The sequence below is a fragment of the Notolabrus celidotus genome, chromosome 7 (genome assembly GCF_009762535.1).
Source record: "Notolabrus celidotus isolate fNotCel1 chromosome 7, fNotCel1.pri, whole genome shotgun sequence".
Taxonomy (NCBI): Eukaryota; Metazoa; Chordata; class Actinopteri; order Labriformes; family Labridae; genus Notolabrus; species Notolabrus celidotus.
In genome coordinates this window covers 362,678-388,732 of record NC_048278.1, presented here as the reverse complement: position 1 = coordinate 388,732, position 26,055 = coordinate 362,678, and the positions used below count along the sequence as shown (strand labels likewise).

The 26,055-nt window shown below is 40.8% G+C and overlaps 1 protein-coding gene across 3 annotated transcripts; it reads left to right on the top strand.

Annotated features, from left to right (window-relative positions):
• Nucleotides 1-2,731: 2,731 nt before the first annotated feature.
• Nucleotides 2,732-26,055, top strand: LOC117816333 (pre-B-cell leukemia transcription factor 1-like). Of its 3 annotated transcripts, none has more exons than XM_034688544.1 (9): nt 2,732-3,043; nt 3,384-3,741; nt 5,555-5,628; nt 18,576-18,820; nt 18,954-19,144; nt 19,280-19,415; nt 20,156-20,303; nt 21,335-21,421; nt 24,688-26,055. In XM_034688544.1, the coding sequence occupies exons 2-8, from the start codon at nt 3,557-3,559 to the stop codon at nt 21,376-21,378; spliced, it is 1,023 nt and encodes a 340-aa protein (XP_034544435.1). In that variant the 5' UTR covers nt 2,732-3,043; nt 3,384-3,556; the 3' UTR covers nt 21,379-21,421; nt 24,688-26,055. The 3 variants fall into 3 exon arrangements, with proteins under 3 accessions (XP_034544435.1, XP_034544433.1, XP_034544436.1); XM_034688542.1 differs by having other exon boundaries at nt 21,332-21,421; XM_034688545.1 differs by lacking the exon at nt 21,335-21,421.

The window sequence follows — 26,055 nt, the reverse complement described above, 5'->3', positions numbered from 1 at the left end:
TGGCTCCATTTTTTTGCAACTTCATCAACCCTCCTGTTATCTTGCGGGTCAAATTGACCCATTTTAAAACGCCAACATCTGAAAAAAAAAAAGTATTTTTTCGCTATGATACTTCTTCTGCTTTGCTTAATTGGGGTAAATAACACATAAAATGAAAATGTCTTGCGCAAGGACACTTTGGGATTTGACCAAGCGGCAACCTCCGATCTAAAAATATGAGTCCAATGCAGAAGTGCTAAAAACTGCAGTTCATCGAAGATCCACTTGAGGCTGGCTCCGGAAGTACCGTAAACCACATACACACCAATTATACAGTCTATGGATTTGACTGCAGGAGCTGTGAATCGAAGAGAGACAAGCTGTCAGCCCTTAGAACGGCGAGGGACAAGTGGGTAGAGCAACTTCAAGTCCTCTATAACCCAGGCCCTAATGTCACAGTGGATAAAAGGCTAGAAGCATTCAGAGGTTTCTTCCATTTTAGGAAATATATGCCTTCCAAACCTGCTAAATACAGCTTGTCTTGTATGTCTTTATTTGTATTTATTTATTTATTTGTAAAGCGTCTTTGAGTTATTTAAAAGCGCTATATAAAACTTAGGTATTATTATTATTATTATTATTATTATAAAAATCTTGGCAGCATGTGAAAGATGAGGTGTTTTGGGTACATTTTTCAAAATCACTTCATAATTTATATATTTTTTAAAATTTAAAATACAATAAACAAAAATCTAAGTCATGTAAAACTATTGTATTTATGTTTAGGTCTTTCCAATGTACATTAAAAAAGGTTTTAACATGAATTTTCATGAAAGCGGGTGAGTTATCCTCACTGAACCATGATCTGGAAGAATTAAAGAACACCAAAAAAAAAATTGGGGGGATTTTTTTTTGGTTCTGACACTTTTGGATCATTAAATATGCTCTGGGTCAAGTTGACCCAGGAACATTACTGCTGTCCCTAAGAAACGAACATAACAGGAGGGTTAATGTAAAGTTAGTTGAAAAACATCTTTAATGCTATGTCTCTTTCTTTTCATGTTGCTACCCTGACACTGATTAAAACCACACCCCACTCACCAAGCCTTCTGATAAAACTGTCTTTGAGCAAACAGCTGACCATTATGAGAACTTTAAAAGCAGATAAGCGTGCAGGTATCTTTATGCAAATAGGTCACGGCTAAGCTTTCATATTTATATTTAGGGTGTACCTGCTGTATGTAAATCAAGGCACGTCTGTGGTTGGAGATACTTGCACTGGGAAAAGGTTAAACGTGCTCTCTGGTGGCATGGAAAGCTGGTCATAAACATGATAAATGAGAATGTTATCAGCAAAAGAACAAACTGTGCTGTGGAGCAAATGTCATTTTTACCTTTTCACTCTCAGCAGGTAGTCTACCTTTAGGTTTATTCAACATGTTTGATATCTTTGATATGTGCAATAACTATGTGAATAACCATGTGCAATATGGAGTCTCTTTATTTTAATATTCTATTTTTTAACTGCATACGTTGGCAATGCCTGTATGTTCTAATCATGGAGTATTGTAGGTGTGTGTGTGAATGTGTATTTATTCATTATTCATTAAATCATTAAAAGCAAACTCAAGACCTACCTTTTTAGTCTTGCTTATAACTGAGTCTTACAATAGTCTTATTCCACCTTTCTTACTTTATTTATTATTATTATTATTAATAATAATTTATTTATTATCAAATTCAAATTTAGTCACATTTTTAAGTGTCCTATTTTAAATTATTAAAGACACTAAAATATTACTTCTTCAGTCAATTTTTATTATTTATTTCAATGTATTGTGGATTATTTAAAGCTGCTGTTGGTAGTCACAGAGTAAACATCTGTTCAGAGAGAGGGGCTTCTAATGTCAACACTATCCCTCCCAACCAGATTTCTCGTTAGCCCCCCAACACAGATCGGCATGTGCAGTCAGGATAGTGCCGGACTTATAACCAATCGTCATAACGGGAACGAGGGGAATAATAACATTGCTTGATACAAAGGCATTGGAAAACACAGAGATTTTGCAATAGTCTCAAATTACTCCACTTACCGATGAGTACCAATGGTTAATATGACCTTTTTCCAAACCCAGCAGGAAAAAAAGTAATGTTTGTTACACCTTTCCTACCAACAGTAGCTTTAATTATTTATTTAGGTATTAATTTGATCTTATCATGTTATGTTATTTTTACGGATTACCCCTCAGCATTTTAACATTTTATTCTGTTTTACATCTTAGTTAATTTCACTGGTTTAATCTTTTATTGTTTTATTATTGAATTAATTCATTTTATTTTTGTGAATTTAATTTCCTGTGTTGAGTTTTAACATCTTATTTTACCTCCAGTAATTCTTCATTTATTATTATTATTATTATTATTATTATTATTATTATTATTATTATTATTATTATTATCATCGTTGTTTTTATTTTTGCATATATCATGTTCTTAACCTTACATATGGATTGTGGGGTGGGTTTGGTATCGGGGGTCTTTTATTTTTTATATTTTTAATTTATTAAATTGTTATTATTTTTATGTACTAATTGATTTATTGTCTATTTGTTATGTAATTTTATATTTCAGATGAATGTCGTTGTATGTTTTGCACAATGAAAATCTTGCATCTTGCATCTCTATGTGTTGCTGTGTGAGATCCATGTGCGGCTGTTTAACTTGATACAAAGAAGCGTTCACCGGAAGTGGCCTCATCCCGTCTCCTGCAGCTTGTCGGCGGACGGCGGTCCTCCTCGGTGGTGTTTTTTTTCTGGGAGAGGAGTGGGGCAGTGAGCACAGAGCCGAACAGGCAAAGAAAACAGCAACAAGACCCAACTAATGCTACAAAACGGGCATTGTGAGACTTGGACGTTACCACATAGATGAAGTTTACCGGGTCTAGCTGTCCTGGACCGTGTTTTAGAGGACCCTGTGGGTTCAGACTTTTAATGACCGAGGAGGCGGACTGGACTCGTGAATAAAGGGGGAGCAGGCGGATACGGCGACATCGAAGGACTCCCAGGTCATTATTTGCAGCTATAGCACTATTCACACATTATTTAACACTTATGAGCTGCACAGAGGCGGAGTGGAGGGATATATCTGCTTTGTAACAAGTCAGTCCGGCTCATTGTGGGCGCTTTGCTCTGTGTGTGTGTTTTTCATGGTATAAAAAACGAGCCAAGCACCGCCAGGCTGCAAAGAAAACATCCCTTTCTTATTATTCGCTTTTTCACTTCCTTTCATTTCCTCTAAAAGAGCTACATTGTGTGTAAAGCCCCGTTTGAGTTGAACTCTCGCTCTCTTTACATGAGTACATGGTATGGCTGATGCATTTCTGCTTCTTTCCCTTTGTTATTCAGCCCCAACACAAGGAGGTTGCTGGAACTGGCCTGCTATCAGCTTCAAGACATTTATGTTCTTATTTTTGGAAACTTTCAACCACTCAGCAAGTGTAAGAAGTTGGAGAAGGAGCACCCTTTGTACTTTCCCTTCCATCTCTTTCCCATCACAATAAGTGACACATTGGGAGTATATGGATAACCAGGCCAGTATGATGTTGGGTCATCTTGGACTGAGTGGACTGTCTCAGGAGGACGTGGGGGATCCTGACAACATGAGGAAACACCAGAGCATGGGTCCGCCTCAGCAGGACATCGGTGACATCCTCCATCAGATCATGACCATCACAGATGAGAGTCTGGATGAGGCCCAGGCCAGGTAACACTGACACAGCTGCATGTGGAGCTCTGCATTGAGGTTGCATGGTGTTACACAGATATAACACACGGTTATACATTAATAACACCCTCTCCGTATGTATTATTTAAAGGATAAAAGCATTAGGTCTCTCTGTCGTAGCCTCCAGTTCTAGTATCTCTTTGCTCACTGTCAACAAACCAAAGTCAAACTACCAGACTTCCTTTTCTTTCTGGCAGCGGTGCATTATTCATAACAACGGTCTGCTATAGAGCAATAACGGACTGCTGCTATGGAGTATAGACCAATCAAATTCAAGTATTTAACACAGCCAAGTTAGATACTGAAATAACACCCTCATCATCCCGACTACTTCGGGGATTTCCCCCACTTTCTCATGATGCTTATTTAAAATCACACCACACATCTGAATACTGAACTGATCCACAAACGGTGCATTAAAAATCACTAATAACAGGTAATAATCATAACATCTTACTTTGGAAGCACATATACATTTCATTGTAGCTGTAACAACGTCAGTCAGACTGTTGAAAACGTTTATTTCCACTTAGTTTGATTTTTGCATGAATTATTTTCCATATTTAACATGCTGGCAGCGATTTTAGGATACAGATGGAAGGGAAACAGAGGTGTGTTAAGGATTTGGTGTGAAGCTGCACTTACATAATGATATATGATATATCACTCAGCTGGACCATGTATCTGCCCGAAACAGCCTCTCCGACCCAGACCTCCGACCCTTCCTTCAGGATCAAAACACACTCTGTATATTCGTTCAGACTATATAATAATAATATTAACAATAATAATAATAATAATAACTTTATTTATAGAGCACTTTTGAAAAAACAAGTTACAAACTGCTTTACATGAGCAGCAAAATAGAAAAGCAGGTCATAAAATCACTCAAAGGCAAGATAAAGAAATACAACATATTTAAAAAAATAGAAAATTCTTTTAAAATAACTCTTAAGGAATACGATTATTTCATAAAAATAATAAAAACAGTTAAACTCAAGTAAAAAATACAAATCAGGAAAGGTTCTTGGATGAAAGTATGTTAGAAGAAGAGGTTTAAAAGAGATCACTGACTCAACAGGCCTGATCTCCTCTCTGCACACGCTCCGTCCCCTTTAACTTTTTAATATTGTATTTTAATCATCCAGCGCTGTTTGCCGTGATATTGTTCTCATAATCACTTCCACATTAAAGTACAATCCGGTTTGCGATCCCTTTGACATGTTGTTGTGCTAAACCTTTAAGTCTAAACTCTAAAGCGTTGGGTGCAAAAGTGAGCGTGGCGGTGCTTATAAAATCACACGCTCAGTCACCTGACGAGTCAATACATCTGTATCCTGTTGTTTTTATACACTTAAAGAAAAAACTGTGGCGTGAAATGAAAGTTAGGTCTTCAGATGAATGTCTGCAGGGAAGGAATCAAACATGTGTGCCTCGGCGATGTCACAGAAAAGATGACATCATAGCGCTCTGTTGATTAATCGCTCTCGGTGCTGCTGTAAGTGGACACAGACTTTTTCCCTCTTAAGTTTCCAAAGTGTCCCCGCATCGTTGTTCGCTCCTCCTCGTCTCCTCCTTCAGGTGAATCAGAGAGTCATGTGCTCAGGTCTGATTTCACTCAAAGGCTTCAACACTTACTCACCTGCACACGGGTGACACTGACTCGCTTTGTGTTACCCTGATCTGTTGTTGATGGATGCGGCTTCCAGGAAACTTAGACTAACACGTATACAGATACATTTTCTTTAAAACTCACAGTCCCTGTGTTTCTGTCTTTTGTTTTCAATAACAGGAAACATGCTTTAAACTGCCACAGGATGAAACCGGCCCTCTTCGGTGTCCTGTGTGAGATGAAAGAGAAGATGGGTACGTTTCCCTTTTACTTGCTGCTTTGTTGTGTGTTTATTTTTTCACAGCAGCCAATGAGACACAGGTTGCTTGATGATGACTAATATTTGTATTCTCTCAGTCAATCACAGATTATAATTAAGGTGAATTATGCAGTAATGTGTGTTATTTGAAACCTGGCACTGTTTTCTTTACATATTAAAGAGAAATTTAAAGGTAAAAGAAGACTAACCTTAAAGATATCTATCAATCAGACTTTATTCATAAAGCGCTTTTCATACGAGGACATTATAACACAAAGTGCTGTACATAAAAACAAACGACTTAACATAGGGTGAATTAAAAAAGGATATATATAAAGACAAAAATGACCCCCCCCCCATCCTAGTCCCAACCCAAGCCCCGACCCCAAACCCACCCCACAATCCTCAGGTTAAGAACACAATACATGCAACAATAATAATAATAAAAACAATAAACATAAAATTACTGAGGAAACGCTCTCATGATATCTTAATGAGGAAACACAAGATGTTAAAATAAGATGTTAAAACTCAACACAGGAAATTAAACTCGCCAAAATAAAACACATTTCTAAGAATATAAAACAGTAAAATATTAAACCATTAAAAGAAAACAAGATGCTATACTTAAAATGAATAAATAAAACTAAAAGTGACTAAAATTTGAATGAGATAATAAATAAATAAAGTAAGGTGAAATAAAACTGTTCTAAGAATAAAACTCAGTTAAAAGCGAGACTAAAAAGGTAGGTCTTTACTTTGCTTTTAAAAATGTTGATGTCAAGCTGTGTAGCACAGTTTTTTGGTTGAATGTCTTAAAATGAAACATTTTGGACCTAGACTGAAACTAAAGGAGCGTCCTCCTAGAGCGAGCGTGCACAAGTGTGAGCTCCTCAGCAGCTCTGGTTACGAGCTCATTTCAGTCACTGAGCTCACGGGGGAGGAGTGTGAGGTTGGCAGCGAGTTTCCAAGGCAACTAGTTGTATCACCTAATTACTATCACTCCGTTTTTTCACACTTAAACTGAAAATATAGAAGAGAACACGAGGGAAAAAAAGATGAGAAGATTAAAACGACTTCCTGTTAGTAATAAGTGATGATGTCAGACTGAGTGAGAGTCACCAGGTTTACATTCCTCACAATAAAGATAATGTATTACTACTTTATGATGTCTAACAGGATTCATGAAGATATGGCTTTGGTTATTCTTTATCTTGTGGTTGAAAGTGAGTCCTTCTTGAAGCCAGAGTCTTTGCAATTCCTGATTTCCCCTCCCCCTTGTGAGGCGCTCAGGTGAAAGCTCCTGAATCACTCTTTACAGCGGATCGCAAATTCATAGTTTTGTTTTGGAAATAGAGGCTGAAAGTTTCCAGAAAGTCCTGGCCTCTGCATATTTCCACTAAAGGAGGGATTTTTTCTTTAAGCGAAATTTCCAGAGACACAGAAATGACAACCACTCTGACTCTAACACAGCACATTTATCAAAAGATCTGTGGGAGGAAAAAACAGCAAGAGAAATTAAACAACAACACCAAAACAAGTCCGGGTGGTAACTCCGGCTCATACTGAGTTTTATTCTTTTGCAACACATCTTTGATTTACTTTATTAGTCAGAAAAACAAGTGACATCAGGAACAAAGGAAAGACTCAAAACAATAACACAAAAAGTCTACAAACATTAAAGGTTACAGTCATGTTTGGGTCACATATGAGTCATCTGAGGGAGGATACTCAGATTGATGAAAATAGGAAGGTTGTTTTTTATGCTCATTTATGTTTTATGTGAAAGTGAGAGAGGAAGAGAAGAAAGAGAAAAGAAAGAAGACAAAGAAGATGGATTAAATAGATACAAAATAGAATCAGAAATCTATCAGTATATACACTACCAGCCAAAAGTTTGGACACACCTTCTCATTCAAGGGTTTGTATTTATTGTAATGATTGTCAACACTGTAGATTAATACTGAAGACATCAAAACTATGAAAAAACATATATGGAATTATTGAATGAACCAAAAAGTGTTAAACAAAGCAGAATCTGTTTTATATTTTAGATTCTGTAAAGTAGCCCCCTTTTTCCTTCATGACAGCTTTGCACACTCTTGGTATTCTCTCAGTCTGCTTCATGAAGTGGTCTCCTGGAATGGTTTCTAATGAACATGAGCCTTGTCAAGAGTTCATTTGTAGAATGACTTGCCTTCTTAATGTGTTTGAGACCATCAGTTGTGTTGTTCAGAGGTAGGGTTAGTACACAATGGATAGCCCTATTTGACTACTGTTGTAATCCAGATTATGGCAAAACCAGATTATTTCATAGTTTTGATGTCTTCAGTATTAATCTACAATGTTGAAAAGAATTAAAATGAATAAAAACCATTGAATGAGAAGGTGTGTCCAAACTTGTGACTGGTAGTGTCCATCTACACACACTTTCTGACAGTAATACTAACCCCAGGTAGATAAGTCCTGCCCCCTCTCTAGGATGTTTCATCACCAATGTAAGTCAAAAAGGCTTTCCATGTTTGGCTAGTTTTGCTTTGTGCATTATTTAGGCCGGCAGTAATGCTTTCAAATGCAGCGGTTTCTGCCGTGACTCTTGAAAACTCTGGTTTAAAAACTCTGGCTTAAAGAGGACTTGGATGAAAAGTAGGACATTTGTGTTTTATGATCATTCGTGTTTTTTGGTAAGAGTATCTCAGGCGTTATTGTGATGGAGAGAGGAGGAGAAGAAAGAGAAAAGAAAAAGAATAAATAAGTAAAAACATAGAGCTTAATAAATAAAAGATAGAGGTTTATTTCAAATCCTGAGGCCCTCTAACTCCCTGTATGCTCTCCTGAATCATCCACCTGTAGACTAAATCACAGACGCTGGCATGAACTCACTCACAGAACTACTCATTGAGAAACGCTGAAAGCTTCAGTCTTCGCTCTGTGATCTGCTCTCAGGACGTGTTTTAACGATCCGTCTCCAGAGAGCTTCTAGAAATGGAGAAAAACAGGGTTTTAGGTATGAAGCTCCTGCGGGCGTGGAGAGCTGCTCTCTTTACGTGCCTGTAGACGGAGATTAAGAAAGATGCAGGTTGCAGATGCTTTGACAAACTGACCTGGAATGTGTTGACCTGTGTTTGTAATTGTTATGTGTTGTATGTCTCTCACTTTGTTAAAATGCAGCCGCCTGTCTCGATCAGATACTGTGAGAGATTTTTAACCTCAGGGAGGCTTTTCCTGGTAATATAAATATAGAAAACAAAAGGCAACACCCAAACTACAAGTGCTGAGCAGCTTTTCCCTGGACAAGCAGACACATTGGATTCATTTTCACAGCTTTAGTGTATCTGAAGTGCAGCCACATCATCTATAGTGTTACATATTCCTGTTACTGACTTAGTCAGAGGAGATACTTCACACTTCTACTTCAGGACGTCTCTACCGTGTAAAGAATGAACATTAATAATAAGAAAGAACATGCAACACTGTGACTTAATGATGTGTGTTTGCCAAGCAGCAACCTCTGGCCTCGAGAATTGAAGCCAATGCGGAAGTGTTAAAAACTGCAGTTCATCGAGTGTCCACTAGAGGCTCGCTCCGGAAGTACCGGAAACCACACACCAATTCAAAGAAGACGATCTTTACAGCAGAAATAAACATGTTTACAGCCTGGTAGAAAAGACAAGTGTAGTCTGGATAGCTCATTTCTCGATCGGCTCGCACTGTACGGGGTGAATTTTTTAATAACGCATTAATTTCAAAGATATTAAGATGACAAGTTTTCCATTACGAGAGGCACAGCTGACTTAATTGACAGGCAGGGACACTGTAGCTGTTGGCTAGGAGGCTCAAAGCCCGCCTCTTTACATCACAATCGCTCAACAGAAGTTATGTTGAGTTCAACATTTCCAATATGGCTTCCGCCGACGATTGGCCTCAAAGCAGCGCTTCAGAAACAGATGGTTGATGTCACGGATACTTTGTCCATTATTTACACAGGATATGGTGTTTACTAGGGGTGTAATGATTCTTTTTAATAATTTGATTCGTATCATGATTCGTGGGTTGCTAGTACAATTAAAGGATGATATTGGTTCATTTAGAACGATATGATTCAGTGACTTGAAATGGATTCAGTAACTTTTGAGCCACACAGTAGGGTCGCATGTCTTTGCAGATAAACTTGGCAATTGTTGCCGTGATGTTTTTGGCCTGAGCTGAGTTTTGTCCTAGTCTCTGACTGAACATGCTGGAGAGGCCTGAGGCTTCTGCAGAGCTGATGTTACCTTGAGGAACGCCTGGACGGTCGGTGTTGTGTGGAATCCCATGGCGCCTTAGTAGGTGGTTGGATAGATTTGTGGTGTAGCCATGGTAACTTTACTTGACCTTTACATATCCTACTAACAGTGAGCGACTTATTGAGAACATCTCTGTCTTTGCAATAGCTTAAGTGTTTCCACCAAGGGAGAGGTTGCGGTGGCTGGTGGTGAGGCTTTCAGCAGTGTGACTGCCCCCTGGTGGCAGGCTGCAGTATAGGTAAAAAAAATCCGCAATCAAAACTTTAAAAAATAAATACACGTCGTACTAATGTTTCTCACATCCATATGCTGTGGTGATATGTAGTTAGTATTTGAGTGTTTTCTGTTCAAGACCTCTTTTTCCTGAAAAGTTTCTTTTTCCTGAAAAGTTTCTTTTTCGTTAGTTATTAGAGTTTAAAAAACGGGGTTTTACTTACGGCTTTCCTTTGATTCACAGCCGCCGTGGAGTGAAACTTCAAAGGACACACAGCGTCTTGTGACGCTACGCTGTAAGGCGGAGCTTATTACAGTGGCTTCACAGGCTCTGGCTGCACAATGGTGGCGCCCAGAAGGGGTATTTTTTGGCTTCAGAACAGTACAACAGGAAGAGGCGGAGCAATGCTGTCCATTTTTATTTACAGTCTATGGTTTCCACACACTGGACCGCAATTGTGGAATGATCATTTCTTGCTCGCTGGCTTCTCCTCTGCCGTCCGCCATGCTTGTTGTCTGCTGGCGCGTGGCGATGACGTCACAGACAGACGGCCTGAATTGAGTAGCGTTTAACGTCTTTATCATTAAAAGTGAAAAAAAACCACATCCATATAAAGTCTGCCGTGCTGAAATCCAATGTGTTATTTCCTAGTATGGATACAATAGATGTATTACCTTTTAAAACGATGTTAGATCCATATATGTCGTCCAGAAGGCCAGCTTGCCGAGCACAGATCCATGTAGTTGGATCATAGGAATATAAATGGATACATCCATGTAGTGGATGAATCGTTACACACCTAGTTTTTGCACATTTGAGCTTAGCAGCACACAAGAAGCAGCAACAAGCAGGGCTTACAGGGCTACTTTATGGACTTGAATCATTCTTTTTAAAACTTTTTTTAAGTTACATTTTTGGGCATTTTAATGGATAAGAGGAAGGGAAACAGGAAATTAGGGGAGTAGAGAGTGGGGGAGGGCATGCAGCAAATGGTCGAGGCCAGGTGTCGAACCTGAGGCCGCTGCGACAAAGACTATAGCCTCTGCATATTGGGCGCGCTTAAACGGTGTCCCTCATTTATTTCAAAGTTCGATTTTTAGGCATTTGCACCTTTTATTAATGGAGGATAGGGCAGTGGAAAGAGCAGGAAACCAGGAGAGAGAGTGGAGGAATGACATGCAGGATAGAGGCGGCAGTCTTGAATCAAACCCAGGCCGCTTTCTAACTTAACCACCAGGCTAAATCTGCACCCCGTTCATTGTTTTTAACTTTGTGGACCGATCAACACCCTGAACCATCATATGTAGACTCAGATCTGTCAGCAAGGTAATCAAGTTATCCTTTAAATTCAAAGATCTGTCACTTTGTTGTTCTCATAATGAAAAACATCAGATAGTAATCTTTAACGATCTACGGTCACACGTAGGAGGTCTGGTTTGAAGACTCATCCTCCAGTCTTTGTCTTGATGTGTTCTCAGATTCTGATGTGGAAACAGTGACCGTCTGTTGTTTAACTCTACTTTGCATCATTGTGTTGCCTCATGCTGTCATAATCTCCCCTCCTCAGCGAGATCCATTAAAATAACTCCTCACATGACAGCAGTAGTGAAGAACTCAGCCCACTTGTCATCCTGCCTCTCTTTTCCCTCCTTCCTGACTTCCTCTGTCATATTTTTCCTGGTCCAGATATAACTCTCTATTTTTATCAACCCCTTTCTTTCCTGAGAGTTCAAAACAGGACGGAGGAAGAGTAAAAAGTAATGAGACAGAATAAAGGAGCAGAAACAAAGAGACACATGGCTTCAGAAAGAAAGAAGTGTAAGGGAAAAGAAAGTTGAGATAAGAGTGAGAGAAAGAGGGACAGAATGATGGATGAGTTGGAGGAGAGGCAGTAACCATTGTGTTCAGAGGACTGACAGGCGGTTGATAATCTCCAGACCCTGAAGCCCGTCAGACTTCACTGCAATCAGATTCTCAGAGGGGGACAGTTTACCTCCCATGACCTCAAACAGCTGGATTTACTCTGTCAAAGCACTCTGCTCCATGAGGCATCACGGCTCTGTTTGAGAACTACTTTTACTCTTTAGGCTTTAACTCTGGACTCACTATGAATGAGGTTCAGCGGTGATCGACAGGATGAATATTTGAGGAGTTGAACTGCTTCTAAAACATTTTAAACTGATACTGCAGCTTCTGTACGACTTTAAAAAGCATTGAGACCATCAGAATCAAGACTGACTATCTCTCTACTCTAACTTTGAAAGTTTTAACGCCTGAATCTGCTGCGAGGGGGGAGGTGTCAGAGCAGATGATTGACAGCACGCTGAATTAACAGCCTGTTTTAACTTTTCAACACAAATATCCACAGCGAGTGACACATCCAACTGTGAAAAGAAATCAGGGTGAGGTTTTAAACCCATGCACAGGACAATAACAACAAAGTGAGAAGCTGAATATGCTGCCCACTGGGGGGCACCAAAGTCAACACAACCGAAAGTTCATGATGGCAGCTTTACAAGTTAGAGGGAATAGAAATGTTGAGCTAGCTTATTGGATTTTTTAAAAAATGTTGTGAGATGTTTATTCTGAAAATGTTAAGAAGAACATACAAACAATAATAGTAAATAACTTCCCTTTGCAGTTATTAATTTAATAATCACACCAAGAAAAAGAACAAAGGTTCCTGAAGACGATTTAAATCATATTATATTCAGTAGAAATGAAAATATTCTTTGAGATTAAAGTAAATTTATCAGACAAAAACTAAAAAAGTAACACTAAAATCTTCAGTAGTTTCAGAGATTGCTAAATAATAAAAAATTAAGAAAATACTTGAATATTCTTCTTTGTAAAACCATGAGAGTAAAACAATCATACTTCATTTAATAATGCAGATGGAAGGTCATTCGTTTGCATAAAACACTCAAAGTTGGACCTCTTTTCGACCAACGTGAACTGGGTTGTATTTCCGGGCTCGTGCTCGCACTGGTTCGGAGTTGGACGAACTCATGACCGCTTTTCCCAGCAGCACTAGCGCAAAATTTCCCTCACAACAACAAGGATGGCAGACAACGGCAGCTTGTCTCCTTGGCCGAACACTGCTATGCTTTGGAATCCATTAGTCTCTTTTATTTTTTCACTGCAGGACGATGGAGGAAACACGTTTGGTTTGTGTATTTCATCACGGCAACCCCGCACCCCCTCCCCTAACGTAAGCGGTTCGCGGTTCTAGACCAGCAAGGAGCTGGAGCCGCTTTCGTTGAAACACGAAAAACCAGTTCTAAATTGAGCTCCGGCCCTGAAACTGCCTGTAAAATCTGAGTGAAGTCTGTTAGAGCCAAAGTTACTATAATAATGAATATTTTAATTTAGTTTATGAGCAATCATTTTGTCTTTATTTATATTGAATCTTGAATCGTGTCCTTCATCTTATGATCAGTTAAGATTGTGATGATAAATTGATCCCGGCTGACTGGCCTTGATTTACCAGGGGAACCCTGTGGACTGGTGTTGTTCTCAGGTGTGCAGCTTTACAGTTTTAAACCTCTGCTGAAGCACCGAGTGTTGATTGAGTCTGCACCTCAGCGCTCTCTCCTCTTCCTCTGCTCCTTTGTTCCATGGTGGATCTTGGGATATAAACTCAAAATGAAAAGGAAAAGTTCTGGGCCACGATGAAAGAGTAAATCAAACAGAAACACGTATTCATTTATTTTATTTTAAATGTATTTAACCAGGAAGACCTCACTGAGATGAAATATCTCCTTCACTAGAGCGTCCCGGCCGAGGTCAGCAGCAGCAGCAGCAGCACATTCCAACAAAGTTACAGGAATACAACACATGATTCAAAAACATGTCAACATATCCTGGATCACATTACAGAAAGCCATCAGTCAAAGCTCCTACAAGCTGATGCATTTTTCTCCTTCACTCGCAAGAGAGACCGGCTCACTCAGATCTTAATGCTCCTGCAACAGATTCCAAACTGAGGAGCAGAGGACCTGAAACTCCTCGAATCAAGACAAACTCTGAGGACAGGAAGAAAAACAAGTTTAGAAGACTGAAGCCTCCAGCATTCTTAAAATAAATAAAATGACAAAAGCAAGAGGGAAGGAAGTTTACAATCTTCTTATAGATAAAGACATGCTGTGATTTAGATACAGATTTGTCATGTACTTCAGAAACCTCCATGGTGTCCAGAGAGTGAACACACTGACATGATCAGAGGAATGAAAGTAGAAGCAACAAGTCTTTATCCTGCAGAACCAGAGAGAGGGAAGGACTGTTATTTTACTCTCAAGCGAGTTATTCATAATCCATCAGAAGAGTATTTATCAGCACACAACACCAGACTCCCTCTGATTATTTAGTTTGGGAATAGCTTGGTATTAACTTTATTATTGGGATGTTTTTCCTCTGAATACCTCTGGTGCCTTCAGCTTCTAAAATGGTGTTCATGTTTCTTTCTACAGTCGCCCCCTCACGTTTTACGGTCTCAACTTTGCACCAGTAGTTTGATTCAGAAGACGTCAGTATACGACAGATTGATTTATTAATAAAGAAGGGAACAAAGGTCAGGAAACACAGCCTGGAGGAGGAATAGAAATGTTGTATGAGTGAAGAGGTTAAATCCCGGGGCAGAGACTTAAAGACGTAGTCTCTCCTCTTTGTCCGCTCTCCTTCAGAACCTGTGACCTGTCCTCATGGAGGAGCACACTCACACAAGTGTCTCTGCTGAGGCTGATACTCCTGAGCTCATGACTTTCTGAGTTGCTGGATTATATTTTAATCCCTGTTAATCCGGAGCACCAGTTTGTAGGTAGTGTTGCAGTTTGCACGTGTGTGTTTGTGCGTCTGTCAGACAGACGCGGGGGCTGTCATTGCCCTCATTGCAGGATTATGAATGCGTGACGATCTCTGGAACTGCACTGTAATTGCCTCCTAATTTGCATAACTGTGCAAATTAACGACCTCTCAAATGAGCGTTCATTTTTCACGGGGTCTTTAGTAGCTCCTTAAGAGCTGCCATTAATTAACAGCTGTGTGTGTGTGTGTGTGTGTGTGTGTGTGTGTGTGTGTGTGTGTGTGTGCGTGTGTGTGTGTGTGTGTGTGTGTGTGCGTGTGCGTGTGCAAGAATAATTGTGTTTATGAGTCTCTTTTTTTTTGGGTGATGAGGATGCCAAGAAAAACTGGCACCAAAGGCGCAGCAACAGCTCATGTTGTTCTTCATGTTTCCAGACTGTCTCTGCTCTCCTGCTGCGGTGAAACACTGGAGTCTCTGAAGTCTGAGGAGGAGGCCTTATATGAGACCGTTTGTGCTGGTGTACAGTAGAGCTCTGAAATGTAGAGTGTACAGGAAAATCCCTTTGAGGTGGAGCTGCAGAAATGTCAGATATCACAGATATCAACCTGATCAAGCTCCTGAATGTGATGCTGTGCTGCTCTCTCTGTCACGTAGGACAGGGCATCCCAAACTTTTCAGCCTGCGACCCTCAAAATATTGGTGCAAAAAAAATCAAAACCCCCACTTGTCCCTCAAATACCTCTCTTCAACCAACGCAATCCGGGTTGTATTTCCAGGCTGGTGCTCGTGTTGGTTCGGAGCTGGTTGAACTCGCGAACCAACACGGCACCCGTTTGTTCTTCTGCCCACTCGAGCCCGTGGAAGAGGCGCGTCATGACATCAGATTTACGTGAACGCTTTCCCCAGCAGCGCTAACGCGAACTTTCTCTCACAACAACAACAGTGGCAGACAACGGCAGCTTGTCTCCTCAGCCAACAACTGCTTTGCCTTGGAATCCATTAGTCTCTTTTAATTTTTTCACTGCAGGACAATGGAGGAAACACGTTTGGTTTGTGTTTTTGATCACAGCAACCCCACCCCCGTCCCTCGCCCCTCGGCCTGACGTAAGCGGTTCCAGGTTGTAGACCAGCAAGGAGTTGGAGCCGCTCTAGAACCACTTTTCCCGGCCAGAAGCCGGCTCACTCGCTGTCAAAACACTAAAAACAGTCCTCAATTGAGTGCTGGCTCCGAAACTGCCTCGCTCGAAAACGGGTAAAAGTGATTTAATGTGTCTTCATTTAGCTGGTCTGCAGAAAATGACCCTACCTATATGAGCATGTGTCTGTGTTTCCTGTGCTGTTATGAATGAACCTGCTGATACTGATGCTTTTAATAATGAACTGTTCACTAACCCTAAACTTAGGAGTCATCTGAAAACAAAGAAAGGCAGAAAACTCATTACATTTTCTATTTTCAAGGTTTTATTTTAAAGTTAGCTTCTATATGTGTTGATACTTTTACTATAATGGGTAAAATGTACTATTTTTAGATATTTAAAATAATCTCACGACCCCCATTTGTGCCTTGCGACCCCTCAGGGGGTCCTTACCCATACTTTGGGAACCCCTGACGCAGGACACGTAGTTTGAAGATCTCACTTGTGATGAATACTTGTCTCATTATTTTATGTATCTCAGTTTCAAAGATCTGTTCCATGTGAGCTAACAGGAAGGAAAATCAATAATGAAGACACAACGCAGCCGTACTTTGTAGCTTATCTTCTTGTTTGACTCGCAGCCCAGTCTTATGGTGACTACTCGGTGGTCACTACATGTTCTTTAGAAGGAGAAAGAGGCATGTTTGGTGTCTGTTTAGTGCAAATCCATAGAAGCGTCCTCTCGTGCCAACTTTTGAGAAGTCTGCAGCAGAAAACAGCTGAATGATGAGTATGATGAACTGCATGTGTGTCTGGTCTTGTGTTGTGGGACAGTGCTCTCTGCTGGCTGTTATAGTCACATATCAAAGTTATGGTGATTTAGTGACATCATATTTATGTTTGTTTATGTTTATTTATTTGCACAATTAAAAGAAAATACATACAAAAAATAGCAAAGATAAATAATATAATGTGCAGGAAGAGGCAGAAAACTCCTTATTTGGAGCCTCCACCCAAATAGTGTTCTAATATCACAAATAATTAGAAAAATACTCAATTGACACATAAATACAATAGTTGATACTAAAAATAAAATAACATAAGAATATACAAAATTAACAATTAATATAATTACAGTCATTACATCAACAGAATTCAAAAGTACAAAATCAGAACATGATGTGCATGGACACCTACTCTATGAGTATTTGGTTGAGCATGATGAGTATAATTAAGTAACAGTAGTTTTTTCAAACATCCTTTATAACATTTTAAAGATAAACAGTTTTTAGCCACATTGGAATAAATATTCTTAAATTTGCTGCTCCTGAAACGTATCAAGAATTGACTTCTAGAGGTAAAACATTCAGGAGGATGAAGAAATAAAGTTTGACGAGTTGAATAAGAGTGGACCTGTGAATTTAATTTGAAGTAAGACTTGAAGTGATCAGGGATATTCCCTTCACGTTGTGTTTTATACAAAAAGACACATATTTGAGAGATATTGATGTTACAGATATTAAGAAGCTGGAGTTTCTGAAACAAAGGAGCAGATGAGACGTGTGGCTTTGATCGAGTTGCCACTCTAACAAAACATTTCTGAAGGAGCAAAATTTTATGGAGAGTCATAGGAAAAGTACTAGCCCAAACTATATTACAATATGAAAGATATGGATAAATGAGGCTGTGATAAAGAGTAAGGAGACAGTTTGTGGCAACAAGATGACTAATCCTTCTTATAATACCTAGAGATTTATTGGTTTTACAGCTAACCCAATCCATTTGTTCTTTCCAACTCAGATTCTCATCAACAAAACTCCAAGAATCTAGTAGCTGATACCCGACACATCTCAACAGAGTCAATATGAACTTTAGACAAATCCTCAGTGTTTATTTTAACCACTAAAAATGATAAAATTAGATTTTTTAATATTCAAGGATATTTTATTTAACCTGAACCAGCTTACATAGGCAGATAAACCAATATTAGCATCCCTCATCAACAAATTAAATTAAAATGTAATGCACAACAGCTCCAGCTTCATCCGTTCTTCTGCAGTAACACGCTTATTCTTTATAAACTGTGTTCACATCATGACTCTGTGTGACGTAAGAAGGGAGCATCTTTTTAATCAGAGAATTAAAGTGAGTGAGCATCTTGGCTGCTCAGTGTGTGAAGTATTTATTGATCAGCTGAATCTTTGCATCATAAACATGCCACTGATCAGCGGGAGGATCTTAAAGTTTGACAGGAAGCCAGCAGGTCGTGTGCCCATTGATGTGTTAACACGTGAAACCAGTTTGTCCCGTTCAACCAGGCTGAGTCAGACACTTGACACGAGCGTTACATAACCAACTTTATATTCTGCTCTCCCTTATCTTAAGCTCTTTCTCCCTTTAGTGTCTTTGTTCTCCAGGATAATAAAAACCCTGCTCCACATCTGAACGCATGAAACACTTCTGCGTGTCTCCCCGCTGTATGAATCTGTCTCTTTGTCTCTGCAGGTCTGGGCATCAGAGGCATCCAGGAAGAGGACGGTCCGGACCCTCAGATCATGCGACTGGACAACATGCTGTTAGCAGAGGGTGTCGCTGGTCTGGAGAAGGGCGGGGCCTCTGCAGCGGCTGCTGCTGCTACTCTGGCTGCTGGAGTGTCGCCCAATGACACAAGCTTACAGCATGACGAGTACAGAGAGAAGCTGGCTCAGATCCGAACGATGTACCACTCCGAGCTGGAGAAGTATGAACAGGTGGGACTTTGAGCCAGAAGAAGAGTTTGTCAGCTGCTGTGAAACGAAACGAAACCTCCTCTTTGAGGAGGACTACAACATCTCGTCTCTCTCTGTGTGTCGAATCGACCCTCTAACCTCTCCTCTCCCTCAGGCATGCAACGAGTTCACTGACCACGTGATGAACCTGCTGAGGGAACAGTCTCGTACCCGGCCTGTCTCACCCAAAGAGATCGAGCGGATGGTTGGAATCATCCATCGCAAGTTCAACACCATCCAGATGCAGCTAAAGCAGAGCACGTGTGAGGCTGTGATGATCCTACGCTCCAGGTTCCTGGATGCCAGGTACGTTTATTCTCCCAACAACACCTGGAGGAGGAGGAGGAGGAGGAGGAGGAGGAGGAGGAGGAGGAGGAGGAGGAGGAGGGTGGGTCTGTCGTGAGGATGTTTCATTGTTGCTTTGTCGTTCTTCTCTCTCAGGCGGAAACGGAGAAACTTCAGCAAGCAGGCGGCAGAGATCCTGAATGAATACTTTTACTCCCATCTGGCAAACCCGTACCCCAGTGAGGAGGCCAAGGAGGAGCTGGCCAAGAAGTGTTCAATCACTGTTTCTCAGGTCAGAGCGGCAGACACACGCTGGACTTAAAGGGACCTAGACTTTGTTAGGAGACCTGTGGGCAGGTTTCGGGGGAATATTTGTCAAACACTGAATCCTGCATTAAGTAAAAACTTGATTCTTACAGCACGTTCAAAAACAGATGCTTACAAAGTGCTTTGACAGACGAAGCAAAGATGGGAAATTGGAAAGACAACAGACAAAATCAACAAAGTGTCAGAACAAAACTCAAACACAAAGATCAAGAAGAACAGGAGCAAATAAAAGAGATAGAACAGGAAGATCTTTAAGAGCATATAAGCAATAAAACGATTCAAACTAAGAGATCAAGAAAGACTAAAAACAATAAAAGTCCATAAAAAGATTTGAGGAATCTGCCTCTACATTTACAGATATCATTTTTAATACAATGAACTAGGCCTGCATCACTTTTTCACTTTCCTAAATGATATATGAACTTTAAAAAGTCAGGGTTTGTTGCATGTTACAGCTGGTAAACTCATATTTTGAATAGAAAACATTTGAAAGACTGCATCCTGTTGACTGTTCTTATATCACAATGTCAGTCACCTTCATCCAGCCCCTCCTTCACTCAGGGAAAGTCTCCTCTGGATGATCATAACTTAATATTAATCATGCTGCTGACTCACTGCAGCCTCTTTGGAGACTTTAGAAAAGTTGGATGCCTCTGGTTTTGTCCTGGTGACTTCTGACCCCCTGTCCCTCTCTGACTCCCTCAGGTGGCCAACTGGTTCGGAAACAAGCGGATTCGGTACAAGAAGAATGTCTCAAAGCTCCAGGAGGAAGCCAACATGTACGCCATGAAGACAGCCGCCTCTGCGTCTTCACAGGCCAGCCAAGGAAACTCCCCAGCCACGCCGAACTCAGGTACACACACCCATCATCACTCATACACACCCCAGTCCCTCAGCCACAGCTCTGTTCATCAGCAGAACCCTTCCTGCTCATGTTTTACTGCCTGCACTCCTTCCTCCTGTGAGGTATGGAGGCAAATCTTTCCGTGTCCTTGTCGGTAGGATTTAAGAAGCTAGGAAGAAGTCCCCACACGGTCAACAGAGGAGGACTTTATGAAAGGATGGATAAATTGCGAAGCTGGCTCAATTAGTCCCTCTTTTTTCTGCTGTTTTGAGAGCTAAAGTCTTCACGGAGGGGGATCATTCATCAGCAGTTTAGTGTAGTCTTCTACCTGATTTTCCTTCCTGCATGGAGCTTATTATACATCCCGAAAAATACTAATACAAAGCAGAGGAAAGGTAACTCTCCAGAGGTCACCTTCAGAGTGATTTAAATCCTCTTACCTGTCAGGTCCCAGCTTTTCAAGTCCGAGGACTGATGAGGGACAGGGAGCCAGTGGAGGTGTTGCAGGACAGGGGTGATGTGGACACAGGAGCGAGTGAGGGTGAGGGGGCGTGCAGCAGGGTTTTGGATATTGTGAAGTTTAAGAGGACTTTGGATAAAGTGTCTTGATTATTTACAAACATACAAACACAAACTTGTTTTGATCAGACGCAGATTAGACTGAAACACTGATAGTTTGTGTCTAATCTGGTTATTGATATCTCTGATCCAGAGGAAGTAACGTGCATGGGTCACAAAGAGGGTGACATCCAGCAGCTTTAATCCAGACCTGTGAGCCAGAAGGTGATAGATGTATCGATCCTGCAGAACCATCACTGACTTCACTTCATGCTCTCAAAAGCAGACTGTGGGTCTTTAATAAAGTGACGCTCCTTTAGTGTACAGAGCTCTACTTTGATAAACTTAGATTATGTGTGTGTGTGTGTGTGTGTGTGTGTGTGTGTGTGTGTGTGTGTGTGTGTGTGTGTGTGTGTGTGTGTGTGTGTGTGTGTGTGTGTGTGTGTGTGTGTGTGTGTGTGTGTGTGTGTGTGTGTCAGCAGGAGGATATCCAGCTCCGTGTTATACTCCTGACGGCAGGTTATGAGGACACACCTGGAGAAACTCGCTCCGACCCTCATTGTCTCCATGTGAGTAGTCACGAGCTGCTTCTCCATTTATTCATTTGTCTCCTCACGTCCTAGTTCTTAACGTCCTAGCTCCTCACGTCTTAGCTCCTTATGTCCCAGCTCCTCACATCCTAGCTCCTCACGTCCTAGCTCCTCACGTCCTAGCTCCTCACGTCCTAGCTCCTCACATCCTAGCTCCTCTCGTCCCAGTTCCTCTCGTCTTAGCTCCTCTCGTCTTAGCTCCTCTCGTCTAAGCTCCTCACGTCTTAGCTCCTCCTGTCCTAGCTCCTCACATCCTAGCTCCTCTCGTCCTAGTTCCTCACGTCTTAGCTCCTCGAGTCGTAGCTCCTCACTTCCTAGCTCCCAACGTCCTAGCTCCTCTCTTCTTAGCTCCTCTCGTCTAAGCTCCTCACGTCCTAGTTCTTCACGTCCTAGCTCCTAACGTCCTAGCTCCTCACATCCTAGCTCCTCTCGTGCTAGCTCCTCTCGTCTTAGCTCCTCACGTCTTAGCTCCTCATGTCCCAGCTCCTCACATCCTAGCTCCTCACGTCCTAGCTCCTCACGTCCTAGCTCCTCACGTCCTAGCTCCTCACATCCTAGCTCCTCTCGTCCCAGTTCCTCTCGTCTTAGCTCCTCACGTCTTAGCTCCTCTCGTCTAAGCTTCTCACGTCTTAGCTCCTCACGTCCTAGCTCCTCACGTCCTAGCTCCTCACGTCCTAGCTCCTCACATCCTAGCTCCTCTCGTCCCAGTTCCTCTCGTCTTAGCTCCTCCTGTCCTAGCTCCTCATGTCCTAGCTCCTCATGTCCTAGCTCCTCATGTCCTAGCTCCTCAAAATGTTTTTAAAGAGAGACATGAGGAAGTGTCACGAGGACAGAGGAGGCGTTTATTTGAGGAATCTTTCCACAGTGTCAGTCTGAGGTGGCGTCAGACTCCGCTGACACGCTGCACGCCTCTCAGCTGTCACACCGTCAGTACAGGCGTCCAGGGAACCCCTCATTAAAGAGAGCTCTGCAGAAGCTCTCAGTTTGATTCACACATAGAGGGACGTGTTGTCCTATAAGAGTCTCACAGAGAAACCTCTGCTCACTGAGGGAAGTAAATCTTTAAACCTGACTGATCATCAGAGGTATGATTCAGTATTTAGTCTTCCTTTAAAATCTTTTAATGCTTGAACACATTCATGTAATTTGGTATGATTCCTGTGGCTCTTTAGTTTATTTGAATGACTGTTATTTGCACAATAAACACCACAGACCTGGGTAAGGATAATAGTCTGTATAATAAATGGACATAGTCTCAGTGACGTCACCCGTTAGTTCCATAGACTGTAAAAAATATGGACGTAGTATCCGTGACGTCACCCATCTGTTCCTGAGAGCTGTTTTGAAGCAAATCGACGGCAGCAGCCATATTGGTAATGCAGAACTAGTGTGAGTCTCTTAGCCAATGGCTGTGTGTTCCCGACCGGGAGTCACGTCAGTTATGTCCTTATTTGGGCAAAACTCATAATCTTAATATCTTCTTAACCGTCACGTTAGAAAAAAATTCACCCTCGTACAGTGTATGTCATTAGAGAGATTAGCGTTGTAGGGCCAAGCCGTTTTTTGAACCAGGCTGTAAACATGTTTATTAATGCTGCAAAGATCGTCTTTTTCCCATTCATGTCTATGTGGTTTCCGGTGTTTCTGCAGCCAGCCTCAAGCAGATTTTCGATGTATTGCAGTTTATATCACTTCCGCATTGGCTTCATCGTTTGAGACTGGAGTTTGCCGCTTGGTTAGTTCTGAAGCAGCGTTTTTGAGCCTATTGTCGGCGGTCGCCATATTGGATTCAACCCAACTTGGGTCGACAGACAGTGTCAGTTAAGTCAGTCATGCCCTTATTTAGGCAAACCTCGAAAGTTTGATATCTTCAAAAATCACGAGTTATAAAATAATTCCCCCCTTCAGTGTGTGTCGATGAGCTCATCAGACTTCAATTGTTTTTTGAACCAGGCTTGGACATTTTTATTTCTGCTGTAAAGATCGTCTTTGAATGGGTGTGTATGTGGTTTCCGGCAGGGGTGTAAAGAGTACTCAAATATTTTACTCAAGTACAAGTACTGTTACTTTGATGAAATTTTACTTAAGTACCCGTTTAAAAATGTACTCAAAGTAAAAGTCAAAAGTAGCTGCTTTAAAATGTACGTTAAGTAAAAGTTACTGAGTCAGTTTTATTTTAATAACTGATCTGTCATGGAGTGCAATAAGGACACAAAGATTTGAATTTCAAAGTTGTTGTCTCTCCCTCGATGTGTTTCTTATCCTGTTTTTATTTAAGCCTTGCCTTACGGATCAAGCTTGGGATTACCATGACCTGGATGACTGAGAACCTTCACAGACATATTTAAGCCTACGTTTTTTTTTTACTCTGTAATTTATATGTTTTGAAATGTAGCAAATTACAATACTAAACAAAAAAGCTACTGAAGTAAAAGTAAAAGTACAGAAAAAAAAACTACTGAATTACAGTAACGCGAGTAAATGTAATTAGTTACTTACTTATTAGTTACTGGTGTTTCTGCAGCCAGCCCCTAGTGGACACTCAAGGAACTGCAGTTTTTAGCACTTCCACATGGACTTCATCTTCTAAGACAGGAAGTTGCAGCTTAGTAAGAGTGTGCCACTACATTTTGGAATTAAAATATCCGGTATAAAGTGATATTTTCCTGAGATCAGAGTAACATGTAAATAAAAGAAGCAGATCTGTACAGAGGTGAAACATGCATCCTCCCCTCTCCTCGATCCTTGTATCCTTCGGGAGCATTTAAGAAATGAGAAGGACCTGAGGATGCACAAATTAATGGAATGAGAGGCAGCCGTCTTTTCTCTGAGTTACATGTTTAGTAAAGCTGACTGATGGAGACCCTTTACTGCACTTCGTCACACTGACCCTGAACTGGATTGTTGAAGAGCATTAAAGGAAACATTCACACTAAATTTTGGTCCTCAAGAAGGAGAGAAAAGTGTCCCAACTCTACACCTTCTTTGGTTTGTTGTTATTTATTGTAGAGGAGTGGCTTCAATTATCTAAACATATCAGGATTAAGCAGCTTCTTCAGAGCTGAAATACACAAGAACATAAAGTGAAAGTTGTAACTGGAGCAGACTTTCAGACCAGAAAGAAAATGTTCAAGACCTTCATTCAGTATGTCTTATTTTATAACAGGATGTAAAAACCAGTGAGTAAATCTGAGGTTATCATTAAACTCCACAGCTGACACCTTGTCTCACTTTGTCCTCTGCAGGTCTCTGATGTCAGACAGGACAATGACGATCTCTTCTCTCATCTCCTGACTCCCAAACATCAGACAGCAAACACTACGTCACTTCCAGCTGAGGCTCAACCCACCACCCTGCTCCACGTCCTGCTCCTCAGTATAGTACCAGACTGCAGGCTGACCTCCAGCCGAGCCACAGACTCTGCAAAACTCTGCAAACACGTTCTTTCTTTCTCCCCGCTCCCATGTGTGTCCAACCTTTTACTTTTGGAGTGTTAACACCTCTGCGTTGTTTTTGTTACTTTGAGTGTTAGCGTTTTATTTCAAAGAGTTACAATAAGATAAAAGACAAAAAGAAAGCATGAGATAGTCTTTTTTAGATATTGAACTATTATATCTTTCAGTTTTTCTTTACAATAAGGTTGTCACGGGTACAATAAAAACATGACCGAAGAAAAGACCAAAATCGAATAAACATGTTGTTACTTCATAAATGTTTGTCATCCTGTGGTGTTGCTTCAGATAAGAGTGAGGTTTGTGTTTATTTCCATCTGACAGATTGTAAGTTGTGATTTGATATTCTGAATACAATGATTGCTTTATCAGGTACGAATGGTGTTTCTTGAATGCTTTTAAAGCAACCAAACCAAAGAGGCTTTAACCCAGGAGGTCAGTGTGTTCTGCCCATCTGCACACTCGAACTGATGCATCAGTTTTCATAACTCTGTTCAGTTTCAGATCCAGCGCACTTTGGATTGAACCATGTGTGTTTTTACTCGGCTGCGCCCTCTAGTGCAGAGCAGTGGCGCTGCATCTGTTTCTCTTCTGGATATTTTTTAAACCCCTGTGACCCGAAAGGTCCACAAACTCTTGTTTTTTGCTGCCTTCTTTGTTTTGAATCCTCTCTTTTTCACTCTTTTTGAGCTAATTCTTAGTATTGCATGTTGGAGAGTCCTGAGTTAATTAACAAAGGGCAGGTTTTACGTCTGCTGCGGAGGTTTGACAACCGTCAGTAAATAATCTGCTACTTTAGAGAGTGCCAAATAATGTGTTAGTTTGAACGTTTGATAAATGCTCATAAATTGGTCCCAACTGAAAGTAAACGAGAAAACCAACTCTGCAAATGTAGTCATGATGAGTTGAGATTCTGTCCTCACAGGACCCCTTGTATGTTAAGGATCTGGATTTAAAAGAAATGTGTAATAACTTTTGTCTGTTAGGGTTTTGATTTCAGTAGTTAAGACTTCACTGCCTTTCTTTTGTTATAATCTCATTATTTTTCATTATCCAGACGTGTTGTAAAAACAGCTTTTGTGACTCATAGACCCTGTTCAAACGGATTTTTTAATGTTTTGTTATTCTGCAAAGAGTTATTAAAGTTAACAGCTACATATT

Coding starts and splice junctions, on each gene's coding strand:
- LOC117816333 (XM_034688542.1), top strand. CDS start 3,557: ATGGATAACCAGGCCAGTATGATGTTGGGTCATCTTGGACTGAGTGGA. Junction 18,821..18,953: donor AGCTGGAGAAGTATGAACAG/GTGGGACTTTGA, acceptor CCTCTCCCTCAG/GCATGCAACGAGTTCACTGA. Junction 20,304..21,331: donor CCCAGCCACGCCGAACTCAG/GTACACACACCC, acceptor TGTGTGTGTCAG/CAGGAGGATATCCAGCTCCG.